We start from the raw sequence: 15,960 nt of genomic DNA, 5'->3' as shown, positions 1-15,960 counted from the left end.
CTCGTTCTGTCGCCGCACCCCCCCTCACTCCCCCACTGCATCTGCCACCCCTCTAATACGCGGCGTTAAAAGCAGCCGGGGCTTTTAAGGCAAGTTAATTGCACTCAAATTATGTTCGACCGCGAAAAGAGCGAGGGAATGACGGCGCAGAGACAGACAGAGGGAGGGATGGATGTTAGGGGGAGAAGATAATTGCGCCAGAGGGGGACGCAGCAATTAGGGTCACTCTTTCTTTATCTCTGCGTCTGTCGAGCTGATGAAACATCACAATCGGATGCTAGTAAACAACTTGACAGGTGATCGGGCTCTTGTTTTGAAAGGGTGCGAGCGCTCAAGCTAAGTGACAGTGACACATTAGACAGTGGACAGAGGAAGCTCCTTTGACTGTTATCTGGTTCCTGTGGCAACGATCTAACCTGGGTAAAAAGGTTGACCATGTGGAGGAGGAGAGGGTGTGTGTGTGTGTGTGTGTGTGTGTGTGTGTGTGTGCGTGTGTGCGACCATTAGTCATGAACTTAACTGAGACTAAATTATGTATTAGACAGCCGTATAATGAAAATCATTAAAATGAAATTTCTGTCTTTTCTTCCCGCGGAGCGCTGGGGAGACCCGGAGAATTGACCTGCGAGTCAGACCATAATTAACGTGTGCGATGGCTCCCTGTCCCGGTGTTTCTTCCTCCCACAATGAAATTAAGCCTTGCAGCCAAGTCCCAGCTCGCCAGTCAAACAGGAGCCAGAATCAGATCACACGTACGCGTTTATGGCGAGATCTCATGAGATTTCAGCGGGATTGTCCCAAAATATTACATTTTAACTATTTTGTAGTGGAAAGTACACACAGTCGCTCAGGAGAGTGCAGATTTCCACTAAGGCCAAAGAATTAGACCTCATAGTGCTTGATTCCTGAAATCCTTGATCCATGATCCACTAGCCGCACCCCTCCACAAAGTTTGGTGGAACTTAAGTCGGCTCTTGCCATGTACTTTATCCTTGGCGGTAGACATAAATGCTGCATTTATATTCCTGTATGGATCTGAACATTTCATCTTTATTCATCATACAAGTGGTCAGCGGGTTTCAGTATTGTGTTGTTATATACGTGCTACCATAAATTCATGATAAACATCATTTCGGTTTTAAAAACAACATCAGCAAACTCAACGACAGTCCACACACATCTCATACAGTCGTGTTATATTCAAAGACATTCGTAAATCACAAAACTCTATACTACAGATAATTGTATGTCAATAATGCACTAGTTTGTAAAGGTTTGTTCTATAATATTCACAGTCTAGGTCTTCTCAACTTTATTATTTGGGGTTAGTGTCATATTTATATTACAGATGGGACAGCCACAACCCCCAATAAAACCCCCAATGATGCCCAATAAAAGCAAGTTTGACGCCCCTACACTTGGCAATCCGTGCATTGATTGTGCACATGTAAAAACACACCAAAAGCCTGGTTTGTTCGACTCGTAGAGTCGTAGGTCGAGAGGTCGAGTTGTACGGCGGACGAGTGGTTAGCACGCAGAGACCCGAGTTCAATCGCCACCCTTAGCCATCTCTGTGTGGAGTTTGCATGTTTTCCCCGTGCATGCGTGGGTTTTCTTTGGGGACTCCAATTTCCTCTCAAAAACATGCTAAGTTAATTTGCGACTCCAAATTGTCCATAGGTATGAATGTGAGTGTGAATGGTTGTTTGTCTATATGTGCCCTGTGATTGGCTGGCCACCAGTCCAGGGTGTACCCCGCCTCTCGCCCAAAGACAGCTGAGATAGGCTCCCGCACCCCCCGCAACCCTCGTGAGGATAAGCGATAGAAAATGAATGAATGAATGAAAATATTGTTTGCATATCTGTCTTCAGGTCATCCCCCTCAAGATGCTGATTGGACAGAATGATTATTGCCTTAGGTTGGTCACAATAAAAGGCCATTCCAAAACATGCAGTTTAAGTGTACTGGTGGGTTAGGGATAGGGTTAGGGTTAGGGGGTTAGGGTTAGCATACTGCAACATGAGGTTATGGTGTATGAATTACATAACAACGGGCCTCGGGACCACGCCACAATATAAATTGCATCTGTGTTGCGGACCAAGTGGCCCATGGTGCAAGATGGCACGGGCCCATGATGAATTATGACAACACAGAATTAGACAGATTTGAGAGAGCTAGGCAATTTGTGTACATATTATCAAGTTTGAGATTTTTGAGTTCAGCTCAGAGGTGTACTATTGATGTGATGGCTCCTCCTTCCTTTCCTCCCTCCAGTTAGTAATCACAATGTCCACCTTGCCAAATAGAAATACACAGAAAGACTGGTAAACAAACAATCCACCAAAGTCAGCAAAGTTGTATAATGTGACGTAGAGTATATAAAGTGATGACACATGTACCCAAATTCTATAGAAGGGCAAGTGTGAGTGCCCTTTCAGTGAGAATCTTAAGAATTTCCACTTTTGTTCATATTGAGAGATCTTCTGGCAGGTTTCCCCATTTATGTGTGAATAATGCATGAATCCTCATGGCAAAACACGTTGGAGGCGGCTGTTGTATTTATGAAGGCGTACCATTTGGGTCCGATCCAAATTGGAATTGTTCGGCCTCTGCCGCAAAAGTCATTGTAGTTTATGGATTGCAATGACTTAATGTTGAGATTGTTTACGGCCTGACATCAATTTACAAAATGTAGTCATCTTTTAACAAATGGAATCATCTACACACACACACACACACACACACACACATGAATCCACAGTGAAGTTCACAGCAGCGCTTACAGAGGGATCTTTGTTCTACAAGTGAGATACCAAGACCACTGTGGGGACCCTCTCTTCACATGTGCACGTGATTGTAGAAGCGCGCACACACACACACACCACATCCAGTGTTTTGGTTTCCTGGCCGCCCTATTGTACCCTGGCAGTCTTTAATAAATGGCCCTCTGTGTGTTTGGGAGTGTGAGTTTAAACTCATCCATCAGAGCCCCCACACCCCTGACCGCCCCTCTCAGGCTCATGTCACATCAAGTGTTTCCCTCGCCCTGTTCACACTACTCAGCACTACTGATCAGCCACCATCACCTTCACTCCTCCTGGGATCTGATACACACACACACACACACACATTGTGCGTCTATGTATGACCTTTCAGATTGCTATGATAGCACCATGATGGGTGATGCTTCCTCCACACTCTCCAGCTCCATCGCGCCCCCTACACACACACACACACACACACACACACACAAGTGAAGCTGGCGGGCAGTGAGAGAGGGAGACGGGCTGCCCAGCCCCTCCCCCTTCCAGGCACTGACTGACTGGCTGGCTGGCTGGCTGGACGGACTGAAGGGTCCCAACACCAGACCCCCTTTCATAACCCTGAATGGACTTGCCTTATTTATATTCACACACTGTCACACAGAGGGAGGGGGGACCCCAATCTCACAATGCCACTGTGGCTTTGTCCGGTAACTCTGTATTTATGTGTGTGTTTTTTTTTTTTTTTTTTTGAGCCAGGGTAGGTGGGGTGCCTGTGTATTCTGTGCATGAGAAATCATTGCCCTGTGTATTCCTGAGGTGTGTGTGTGTGTGTGTCTATAGCTCTAATGGAATGCCTCCCTCTTCTATTCACTGAACTCACATCACAAGCAGGCAGCTGGGCAATATATATGTGTGTGTGTGCGTATATCCCGACCCCCCCCCCCCCTGTTCAGTTGTAACCCAGAGCAGCGCTTTCATTTTCCTGTCATAACGTGTATTGATTTCCCTCAGCCTCACAGTGACACACACACACACCTAAACACACACACACATACGCAGATGTCCGATGATCCCTAAAGTCATGCACACACACACACACTCACACACACACACATACACACATATAGTTGTTGTCAGCCGGATAGGGAACACTGTGTTCAAAAGCAGCCCTGTTGGAGTGAGATTAGTTCCCTCATATGGTCTCCACACACTCGAAGGTGCACTACCCCCCCACCCCCCCACCCCCCCACTGCTCCCTCTCAACATAAAACAGTAAATACGACTGATTGGTGAATTAATCTTGCACGTCACAGAGCGCCCCCGCGTGCCAGCGTTCCCTTGGAAGAAAGTGATCACTCTCGCCGAGCTTAGTGTTTTCTCATTTTCCTCCCGCCTTAGCCTTGCTGCTTTTGCTCATACCTATCTTCTAACCTGCCTGCCCCCTCCCCTCCTTCGTCGTACAAATCCCCCGCACCCGCCCGCCTTACACCTCCAACTCTATTTGTATTGTAATTGCCTCGGTAAACAGCACCACTTTGGCACAGGAGCAGCTCTGATAGCTTGTATTTGGGATGCATTAGGAGTGGCGATGCAGACACTATGAGTGTGTGTGTGTTTGGAGGATTGTGTGCATTAAGATGCACTCCCCCTTCCACGCCATGCTTTCTTTTAATTATTTCTCTCATGTTTCATGTTATTCTTTTTTAAAGTTTTGACATTATTATGTGTACAATATTAAAACATAAGACAATATTAAAACATAACGAGAATGAATGTGCAGCTGCTTTTAGTGGGGGTTATTTTTGCAATTCGCACAACAATTTTGTTTTACAAGTAAAAAAAAAAAGTCCACATGTTCTTGAATGTTTTTATGGTATTGTAATTAACTCTGACAAAATGTGCAGAATCTTCCAGGAATACCTAGCATGGTGATAGTCACTCTTCTCACAAGAGTTTGAGTTTTTTGTTTACTTTTGTTTACAGCATTCCAAGCTATGACTGTACAAAAAGAGAAAAATAACTGCTTCCGAATGTACGGCAGGGTAATACGTGGGCGGAGTAACACATGTGTCATTACACTGACAGGAAGGACCATGTCACTTTTCATCTTTTTACTTAACTATGTAAGTTTAATTAATAAAGACTTGTTCGGTGTAGAAGAACTCAAATTACACATTGTAGAACGCTCAGTGGAGAAATCAACTTTGTACAAGTATTAAAGGTGGTAATTTTGAGCATATGAAAAGATCTGCTATGAAATGAACAGTGATGACAGTGAGGACTTCCTCACTTTCTAAGCTAAGATACAACAACAGAAAAAACAGGACATAAATAAAATATGTGAAAATTGTATTTTAAACCATAAAAGACAATAAGTAAAATCATTTAAATAAATAAATGGAAATAATATTAAGAACAACTTTAAGAATGGAAACATTATTCACAATGCAATCCAGAAAATAAGTAAATGTCACAAAAAAGTGGGCTAATAAATTGACACACAAAGACTACAGATTTCAGAAAATAACAGATGAAATCTCTACACTCTACAAGAAGCAATGAAGTCTGTAAAATTAAATAATTAAAAATAAAAAATAAAAAATCATTTTTTAACTATAATGATGAAAATGGTAATATTAATGATGATTATAATGATGGTAATAATGATAAAGATTATAACAATAATGATAATGATAATAATAATAATATTACAATGATAATAATAACGGGAAACAAGACAGTGGCATGAACAAATTATATCTTGCAAAAAGGGGTAGGCATTTATAAGCTTTTGCTTCAGCCTACTCCTTTTGGGCTTGGGATCAGATAGAATGTAAATAATGGAAAGTTATATTTTGATAGATGTAAGAAATGCACTGTAATGATTCATATATTTGGCCAAATAAAGGAAAATAAATAAATAAATAAAAAATATTCACAGGGATCTGTCTACGATCATCGTCTCAAAGGAAAAACATTACCTCGAATGACTGAAGTATCGAAAGTATCGATATTTTGATTTGAGAATCCATTTTAGAGTATGAACATCTGGTATCGGAAGTATCGATTTGCACATCACCAAGGCGGGGTCTACTAATTTAAGTTAACTAATAAATTTAACTATGTAAGTGTCTTCTATGTGGAATGAATACAAGCAGTAGCAGTGCCAGCACTGGAGAGAGCAGTCAGCCACCCAGTCAAAGCCTAACAAGGTCCGAGAGGTCTCTGAAGTAATTGGGTTGCACCTCCTCATGTGTGGAGGCGGTCCCTATGATCATGAAACTTCCCGTGAACTGTTGTTGGTTGTAGTACGGCAACTTTATATCAAACTCGGCTCATTACATTGCAGTTTGGACAAGCAAAGCAGGATGAAGACTCGGATAGCATTTAAAATATATACTTTCCGTAGAAACAGCCACAGGGAGGGGGCGTATACCTACTGTACGTGTGTTTACCATTCTGTGTACGCAAGGCATGTCTGTTCAACTTGAGAGCTGCGCTTGTACTCGGATGTTGTTGGTGTGTCGGCCTGATCCGGTTTCAACCAGTCCTGGCTAGGCGGCTAAGCGTTTCAGCCAGGCAGGTCACTCCAAAGGATAACCAAAAAATAACCAGGGTGTGTTGTTCCAAGTGAAAGGCCTTGTGATCTCTTGTTGCAGTACTTATCCAAAACAGCGTGGAAAATATTCCATTCCTAGCAGCAATGAGCAGGAATCGTTGGGATACTGTCGCTTCAGCTTGGTTTCTCTTTGCATTCATGCCTTCCTGATGAGTGTTCCTGTCTCTTTTGCAGTAAGACGGTCTTCTCATTCTCTGGCTACTGACATATTTGAACAGCACCTGGGGGCGCACCTCCTACAGGTAACCATATTCCCCTTTTTTCTTTTTTTTTTTTTAGCAGCACAGATAAAACCTACGGCTTAACAGCACATATTCCCAGGAATCTTCCAAGTCAATAATGGCCATACAAAGTCATGGGAGGACAACATTTTTAGCTGCCCTGTGTACTTTTTGCAGCGGCTGAAGGAAGACGGTGGAGCAAAGGGGCTGCAGTGGGGATGAAGTGCAGGATGTAGACACTCAGAAGAAGCTGCAGATTAGGAGGAAAGCTGAGGGGAGGATGCAGTTTGGAGGAGCAAGAAGAGCAGAGAGGGATAAGGGAGAAACTACAAGGATTAGGGGAGGACTGAAATAAGGTAGGGAGGAGTGGGGAGCAGGTGGAGGCGACCGTAGGTTGGGAATGTAGAAGTTGTGTCAAAATAAAGAAGTAGAAGAGAACAGTCTCCTCTGGCATTAAAGGGAGATGGGGGACTTAAGGGGGTTGATAGAAATCAAATTAACGCAACCAAAAAGGGAAAAAAAAGTGTGATTCTTTCCTCCCTTGCCGTCCTCTGGCCGTAATAGCCTGATAATTGCACTTTAGTTCTCCGACATTCAGGCGGCTGGTTTTCTCCTCGCCACGACACATGACCCCCCACCCCTCCACCCCGCCCATACGGACACACATTTGCATACTGGATGTGTCACTTGCATAAATTACCACTGCCACTTCAAGCAGCGGGCCGCCAAAATAGCAATCGTTCTTCTGGAGCAAAGTGGCCCCCGCTCTGTGTGTGTTTGTGTGTCAGTGTCTGTGTGCGTGTGCACTTGTTGTGACGATTAATATCTTTCTGTGAAGCAGTCCTCTCTAATGGGCTGGTTGTATACCTTTCACTTCTCATTAGAATCACTGCAGGCTGTAATGACTCTAGTTTTATCTGTGTCTCTACTGCTGGCTGCATATGTATATGTATGCATGTGCTTGCATATGTGTGTGTGTGTGTGTCTGGAGAGACAGTGTAATGCTTTGGTTGTGAGTTCATTACAGCCCATTGAAGCAACGCTGGCCTATGCACTCTGCTGCTCAGAGTCTCTTCTACGTCCTTATCTTGGTGTGCGCCTGTTTTTCTTGCCTTTTGTGCACGTGAATCTGATAGGACAAGTGAGGACTAGTATTTTCTTTTCAAGCAAGTGGCCCGCCCTTTCCTGCTTTGCATCTGTAATACGGATCTTGTTGACAGGCGGCATCAATGAGTTGCTTCATGTCTACTTTTATATTCATGCATTAATGTGCTAAGTGTGTGCGTGTGTACATGAGTCTAGTCGGGCCGAGGGGTGACGGGTTGTTTGTTCTCTCATTGTAATTTGTTCGATACATGCTAATTGCTCTAATTTGTCTGTCTTGTCTTTGTTTGCCTTTGTGTGTGTGTGTGTGTGTTCTGGTATGTGCACAGTCTTTGGATGGCTTTGTGTTCGTGGTCAGCCATGAGGGACGCTTTCTTTACATCTCAGAGACAGTTTCTATCTACCTGGGACTCTCACAGGTAAGGCAAACTCAATACACACACCATCATTTCCCTCGGGGTCAATAAAGTTCAGTCTAACCACCTTTTCCCCATCAATTTCACCATGAATAACCATGCCGGATCATATTTTTAGTAATATTTTTACATTATTTACTGTCATTCAAGTGTAAAAATAAGTTAGCAATTGTTAAAGGCTAGGTTAAATAGTTATGTGAATGATTCCTCCAGCTGTCTCAATGACAACAACATTGTAACGTACTATGTAAGTATTATATCCCGCCTCTTCCTTCTGTCCCAGTAATTCAACATGTATATAAACACACACACACACATTTAAGTTGTTTCCCTGGGCTCTTTGTAAGTAACAGTTAGTTACATGTTTGCGTTTTGGTTGTCGACGGTGTCCAGAAAGTGTTTCCAGTGAGGGTCACATACTGAAAAATGAAAAGATGCAAGGGCCAGTTTGATATTTTGTAAAGCAACACATGTAGATGTGCTAAGAAGTTATACTATGTATTCAAAAAAAAAATGTATCTCAGCTTTGTGATATAGGTGGAAAAGATTATTATTAGTATGAACTTTTTTTTTCTTCTTGTTGCTGCTGCTGTGTTTTAAATGTTACAAATGAAACGAATGAAGTAATCTTGAAAATGACTGCTAATTTTTTTCAGATGTTTTTTTCTTGTTAAATTACATTTTTTAACTGTTCAATGGGTGTATTTAACTGTTAAATACACCCGCTAGCCGCAAATGGACCCTCTTGTAGTATCATCTTGCCAGTTTACCACCCTGAATTAAGAATAGCAATGTCATTTACCAATAATGAAAGTGTGAGGGCCAAATCGGAAACAACAAAACATTATGATATATTAGCAGAATTGAGAAAAAGGTGAATATTTTCAAGGAAAAAAACAGCCTTAATTCTAGAAGAAAGTCATTTGTATTTGAGAAAAAAGTCATAATTTGACCACTTTTGACCACTTCTGCAGCTGTATTTCGAGAAAAAAATGAAACAATTTCACAAATACTACAAAAGTCTTTGTGAGGTTTTTTTTGCTGCTTTGTTTGTGAAATTATGTGCTATATTTAAAACACCATACAATTACCATAAATTAAATTTATTATTATTATTAGTCAAATCATGTCAAATCATTGTCAAACAGATTTACAATGCCATCTACTGGACGCAGTTGTAAGAACAAGCCGTTTATTCTCATCATTATAATGTCAATATGAGCACCAAATCCTTAAAAAAAAAGTATGGGAAACCCTGTATTGCATATGAACCACTGCAGTTAATCTGTCATGTTGTGTTTGTGTACAGTACATGTACCCAGTACATACAGTACTCGTGTGCACATGTAAGTGAATATGTTTGACGCCTCTCTTCACTCGCCACCACTTTCCGGGAGCGCAACCCGGGCAGCGTCTCCCCGCTCTCCTTCGCTCCCCCGCCCTTCTCTCGCTCTCCAGGTGCTCACCTCTGTTGATTGCCTGTGGCCTCTTGTACTGTGAATGTTAAGTCCTGCCATTTTGCCCAGATGCATAAATAATAACAGTAATTACTGGCCCAGCAATCAAAGTGTCGCCCCGGCACGCTGGGCCTGTCTCGAGGAACAAATCGATAGGCATCTTAAAAGCCACATTGATTGTAGGGAGGGGGAAAAACACCAAGGGGGATGGCATGATAGATAGAGACAGTCGGGGAGAGAAAGAGAGGGAGTGAGGAGGGAAGGGGGGAAGGAGGTGAGCTGCGATAAGGGAGGAATGTTTCAACGCGAGAAGGGGACAGCGGGGGAAGTGAGCTGTGTGCAAAAATAATGGATGTAAATTAGAGTCATTTTAATTGTGGGAATTGGCTGTGATGGAAGGTCTGCGCCAGCCGTGTTAAATAAGCTGATTTTCCTTCTCAATCTCTGCGCGATAATCACACGCCGTGTACAGACTTAAAGATCATTGGTCACTCTGATAGTCCTCCGTCTGTCCTTTTTATTTCCGCATCATTTTCTAACCCAGTATTGTAATTTCCTCTGCTGTGCAAGAATATTTTATGTCAAGAAGGATAGGGCAGTATTATAGATCATAACCGCCGCATGGGTTTAATGTATGTTGTTTAAAAACGCTTTTGTTCAATGGAAGACCATTTGTGTCCATGTTTTTGCACTGTTGATTTAATGTCGCACACGCCTCTGTCAACAGAGCCATCTTTGTCGATAATCCAGTAACCCCTCGCCACTCACATTTCAGGGCTTTCCTATATCACGTTTTCTCAATATTACTTAGTAATATTAATATTAATATATTATGTGATTCTAATAGCTGCATGGTGGTCGAGTGGTTAGCGCGCAAACCTCACAGCTAGGAGACCCAAGTTCAATCCCACCCTCGGCCATCTCTGTGTGGAGTTTGCATGTTCTCCGCGTGCATGCGTGGGTTTTCTTCGGGTACTCCGGTTTCCTCCCACATTCCAAAAACATGCTAGGTTAATTGGCTAAATGAACTAAATAACAAATATAAGGCATTCAGAAGATGCATTCATGGATGCTGTGATGATATGTAGTGTTCCACATCAGTCACTAGGTGTCAGTAATGGTACTGTAATGTTCAGTGAGATACACAAGCACCAGACATGGTCGCTGGAACAAGAGGCTTATATTGCATTTTTGAATGATCTCACAACAGGCACAGCAATCCTGAACACGGATACTGTTGCAGCCGTAACTCGCATCAAGCTAAAACTCAACTCCCCCGACGTCACTTCCTGTCCACCTGCCAATCCACACCGCACTTTAACACATTATGTCTTATACGTCTTTCATTCATTCATTCATTCATTCATTTTCTACCGCTTATCCTCACGAGGGTTTGGGCATGCTGGAGCCTATCCCAGCTGTCTTCGGGCAAGAGGCGGGGTACACCCTGGACTGGTCGCCAGCCAATCATAATCACATGCAAACCCGAGGGTGGAATGGAACTTGCGTCTCCTAGCTGTCGCCTAGTCTCCTAACCGTGCAGCCCTTATACATCTTATTTTCTCTTATGATGTCAACTATATTTGGTAATGGTATTATTTCCTGTCTAGAGGGCTCTAATAATGTAAAAAAATGTATATATAAGGCATTAAACAGGTTTTCTGTTCTAACTACAGAAATATTTGATTCCTACTTCATGGAAATTCACTTATCAACAAATTAACAGCTATGAACGAGGGATTACTGTACATGCTGCAAAACTATACCCGCAAGGCATGCAGGGTAACTTTGTGGACATTTTCTGTGTAGAATTTTGTGAATGTTTGTTTTATTGAAGGTCAGCTGGTCACGGATCATCTTTTCAATGTTGTCTTCCTCCCGAAAATGCAGAACACATGCCGGTAAAGGATCGTAGCATCATAGAAACCTTTCGGAAACATGACACTCATGTCCAAGCTAGTAATGCACGAGCAATACAAAAGCAAAAAGAACGGGGGAAAAACTATGGAAATGAACGGTGAAGATGAGCAAGAGACTACGAGTGTGTAAATAGAGTTTAAATGTGCGATAGGAAGGAAATTCGCCCTGGGATTGGCGAGGTAAACAAGACAGCCGGGCTTTGGTGGAGATGCTAATAAAACAGAGCTGTTCTTATCAGCTGAGCAGATGGCCTAACCCATCACATCTCCTCAAACAGGACCTAAGCCATCAGCATTCTAATGAAATTATTTATGATCGCAGATTACGCCCCAAACCTTCAGCATACAACGTTTACCTTTTCCTGCAAAAGAAGAGAGACGGAGGGTCGGTTTATGATGAGAAGAGAGAGTCAGAAGCGGGGTGGGGGGGTGATGGAGAGAAGACAGAGAAAGGTAAGGTTGGAGGAGAAGACACACTTGTGTGTGTTGTTTTCAAGAAGAGGTGCACACAGGGGGAGAGAGGAAGGACGGACAAACAAACGAGTGCAAGTGTGTAACTAGTGGTTTGTTTTAGAGGGCAAGTTGCCCCCCACGGCCCCTAGTGGGGGCCGCCCCGCCGCCTTCCTGTCCCTGATGTCTGACCCCTTTGCCCTGACTCGCACTCCGGGTCCCTCCCCTGACAGAGGGGGGAGCTGCTTAACCGGCTTAGCCCAGGTCACACACCTTGACCAAGGGCACAGCCGGCCCCCCTCCCTTCTCCTCCCCAGACGCCCACTTGTATCATTGCTCCTCTCACCGGAGTCTCCTGGCCTGGAATAAGGCCACGCAGCAGTGATGGGAAGCAGCGGAGGGTGCGAGGATGGATGAAATAGAGGAGACAGGAAGATTGGAAGCAGGAGAGACGGGAATGATGGGGGCGAGATATGGGAAGCACACAAGAGAGAGGGGGTGGGAAAGGTGGATAAATGGGGAAAAGAGGAGGGAGGAAGGATGCGAGGAGAGGAGAATTGATCTGGGAATGGTTAGTATGCAGCGCCCCCCTACCCCTTAACCCCCCATCCCACTCCCCTTACCCTCTCTTCCTCCCTGCCTTCTCCCCTCCCTCCCTCCCTCCCTCCCTCTCCCATCAGTCAGTGAGGGCTGCGAGTGTGTTGTGGACCACTGCCCGGATGCCTCATACATATTAAAGCCCCTCTGCTATTATTTATATCATGTCTCTCCTTCCTCTGCTCCATGCCCTCCTCCACCTTCTTCTCCTCTTCCTCCCTCTCATCCCCACCGTACATACATGCACGTGCATGTCTGCGCAGGTCCCGCAAACAATGACACACAATGGCAGTCTAGCCCCCCTCACACACACACACACACAAGCACTTGAATGATCTGGGTCTCTCCTCACGTCTTCCCCCTGCACGCCACATCCTATAGCTGTTTTTATGTCTGAGCCTGACTCATCCCCTCAATCGCTGCGTCTCCTTCTCATCTCCTCCTTTCCGTCTGATCTCTCTCTTCAATTCCTCCCTCCTGCCTGTGATGGAGTGATATTATTCGCATAGGTCTTAAGCCCCCGTAAAGCCCATAAGGTCCCGTGTGTGTCTCTCCACGTTGTCTTCCATACTTAGACGGGAGTGATGGGATTGTGTCTATTTCGCATGGAGCGCAGGTAAACTTGGAAGCATAATTCCCTCTGTAGAGCAATTGCTATTTTTGAGATTCAGCCTCAGTTTTAGGATGCATTCACTTGTCCTGTTCGGTTCGGGTGATAGGAGCTAGTACAATTCCTTGGGTCAAATGTGAACGTGATCATCCGGGCCTTTTATTTCGGCTCGTTTGTAAGCGAAGTCTGGTGCGGGTTGGGGTCACTTGAGCCCCAAAAGCACACACCATCTCTTCCACGCTGTATGTGTGACAACAGTGCTCTTTAAAGTGGAACTGCACTCACACCCACCATTCCCAACTCTTATGTGAAACATAACACATATTTCTTTCTGTTTTCTGTGCATTAATATGAGCTAGCTAACAATGCATGGCATTGGGACACAACTATTTTGACGATGAAGCCTCCCAAAAACAACGTTGCATGGTTTGATATCCATGCTGTGATCATGCATTAGCACGTACACTGATAATAACATGTAATAGTATCTTGCCGTATTTTGATGCTTGTTCCGTCAACAACAACAGCATAGATACAGCAACAACACTTCCGATATCCGCTCTCATTGCGATGGCGTGTGCTCCAGTCCTCAGGTAAAAAATGCTGACGGCAACCCAGCATCTTGTCGAGTCTTTGTAGTGAAATTGAGAGCTAGGTATCCACTCCTCCGTCTGTGAATGATGCTGAGACGAGTCTTGCGCGAAGCGTTGTGTTAGTCTGCCAGATAAATATAGTTTTTCATGTTAGCTGCTACAATAACAATTGCTGGAATTTGTTTAATATACAAGTAAGTTATGTAAATGGAACACTGTTGTGAGGGCTTTAGCATCAAAATAGGTATTTCCCATGGCGTCTGTTGTTAGCTAGCTCATATTAACTTGTTTTCTCGCGCTAGAATGCACAGAAAAGGGAAAGAAATATGTGTTCATGTTTCACATAAGAGTTCATTCATTGTGAATGATGAGCAAAATTCAACAGAGAAGATGATTTTTGTTTGAAATAGGTGAGTTATGTCAACTTTTGTTTTGTTATTTTTACTGCACAGCCTTTGGTTTCATGACCAAAGTATCAGTGAGAACGTTAAATGAGCCTTAGACACCCAACTTGGTCCACTTTCTTGTCAGATATCTAGCCTGTCGATGAAAACTTTAAATGTTTAAACAGGATGAATAAGTCAGGTTTAAATCAGAGGGAAACTCCAACATGAAGAAATGACACCTCTGATCTCTGCTAAAGCTGCGTAATGAAGTTAATTAATTCTGTGTATTATTCATCCCGTCCAATGTAGACTCTTTAATATCGTGGCACGTGGACGGATGCATTTAAAGGAGTTATAATTCTCAATGGGTGATTGATTTTAATGAAATTGGTAGACATGAAACAAAATGAAATAGCTGAACAACGACTTGACATCATACGGAGAACTAACATGTAAATAATATACGGTATTCTGGTTCATAGACTTAGAAAATGACAATAGCAATTGTTTTAAAGTTGTATGATGTATATTCCATGCATCACCTCAAACCTGTGTGCTTAGTATTGCTGTCAGTGTATCCTGGAGGAGCCCCCAGGGGGAAGAGTCGAGTGTCCCTAGGTCTAACAAATGACTACCCTGTCAACATAACAACAATAAAATCAAGACATCTAACAGTCAAACTTGATTATTTTCATTTGGACTTCTGTATTTATCATGTAGAGCAGGGGGGGGGCAAATATTTTGACTCGTGGGCCTTATCGAGTTAACAAAATTGTCCAGGGGGCCAGAACATATATTTAACACACACACACACTATTTTATGCTTATAATTTTCCTTGAATTATTTGTCTAATTTTATCTGTAAAAGTGTAATACTATCAGCTGTATGTTCTCATGTCCCTTTGTCCAGGCGCACTTTAAACATCAGACCACATCAAACTATGTCATTTAATTTGACAGTTTTGTTGTTTTTTATACTAAATAAGACATCTGACTTGCAAATCATGTTGCCAGTTTGTATGTTAAAAGTTGAAATACTTAGAAAGCAACTGGCTGGCCGGATTCAAACGCTTGGTGGGCCGTAGTTTGCCCACTCCTGATGTAGAGCTTTGCCAGAAGGCCACTGACTTACCAGGGTGACCGACCAAAAGTAACCCATCAGACGACTGTGGTCACAGATACGGAGGCAGGATTAGCGTTGGGTATCGCTTACATATTATTGGTCATGGCCAGCACGTAGAGGAAGTAGGCTAGTCAGAGGCTAGTCAGAGGGTTTGCAGGTCCTACTTCACGGAACAGGTGATTTGTGACACTACGCCCCAATCACATAATCTTTGGCGCAAACTGGCACCAGTGGACTCCTAGCATTATGTGTACTGTGTGATGTGTGAGTGACTTCAGAGTTACTTTACCTAGAACTGCAACAATGAATCAATGATTAACCGATTATCCAATTAACTTTTTTGTATGCAATAATTCATTTTTTCATTTAATTGGTAAAACCCCTGTCTATATGTGCCCTGTAATTGGCTGGCGACCAGTCCAGGGTGTACCCCGCCTCTCGCCTCTCGCCTCTCGCCCAAAGACAGCTGGGATAGGCTCCAGCACCCCCGCGACCCTCGTGAGGAAAAAGCAGTAGAAAATGAATTAATGAATGAATGGTAAAACCCCTCTGATTCCAGCCTGTTAAATGTGCCTTTTTTTAAATTTCCTTTGTCATTTATGAAAGCATAGAAAGACATATTCCTAGTTTTAGCCAAAATAAGATATTCACTCACATCAGTTTTTGCCTTTTTTTTCTAATACACTGTGGTGCAAACCA

General features: G+C 43.3%; 1 protein-coding gene across 2 annotated transcripts in view; it reads left to right on the top strand.

Moving 5' to 3' along the window:
• Nucleotides 1–15,960, top strand: part of npas1 (neuronal PAS domain protein 1) — a 50,284-nt gene that overhangs the window by 26,528 nt on the left and 7,796 nt on the right. For both annotated transcript variants that reach the window (XM_058079675.2, XM_078792812.1), the window contains exons 4-5: nucleotides 6,560–6,627; nucleotides 8,040–8,129. In XM_058079675.2, coding sequence (XP_057935658.2) covers nucleotides 6,560–6,627; nucleotides 8,040–8,129 — 158 coding nt within the window. The remainder of the gene's footprint in view (nucleotides 1–6,559; nucleotides 6,628–8,039; nucleotides 8,130–15,960) is intronic.

The sequence above is a fragment of the Doryrhamphus excisus genome, linkage group LG8 (assembly GCF_037039965.1).
Source record: "Doryrhamphus excisus strain RoL-2023G ecotype Guam linkage group LG8, RoL_Dexc_Guam_v1.1, whole genome shotgun sequence".
Lineage (NCBI taxonomy): Eukaryota > Metazoa > Chordata > Actinopteri > Syngnathiformes > Syngnathidae > Doryrhamphus > Doryrhamphus excisus.
This window is presented reverse-complemented; position numbering and strand designations above follow the sequence as displayed.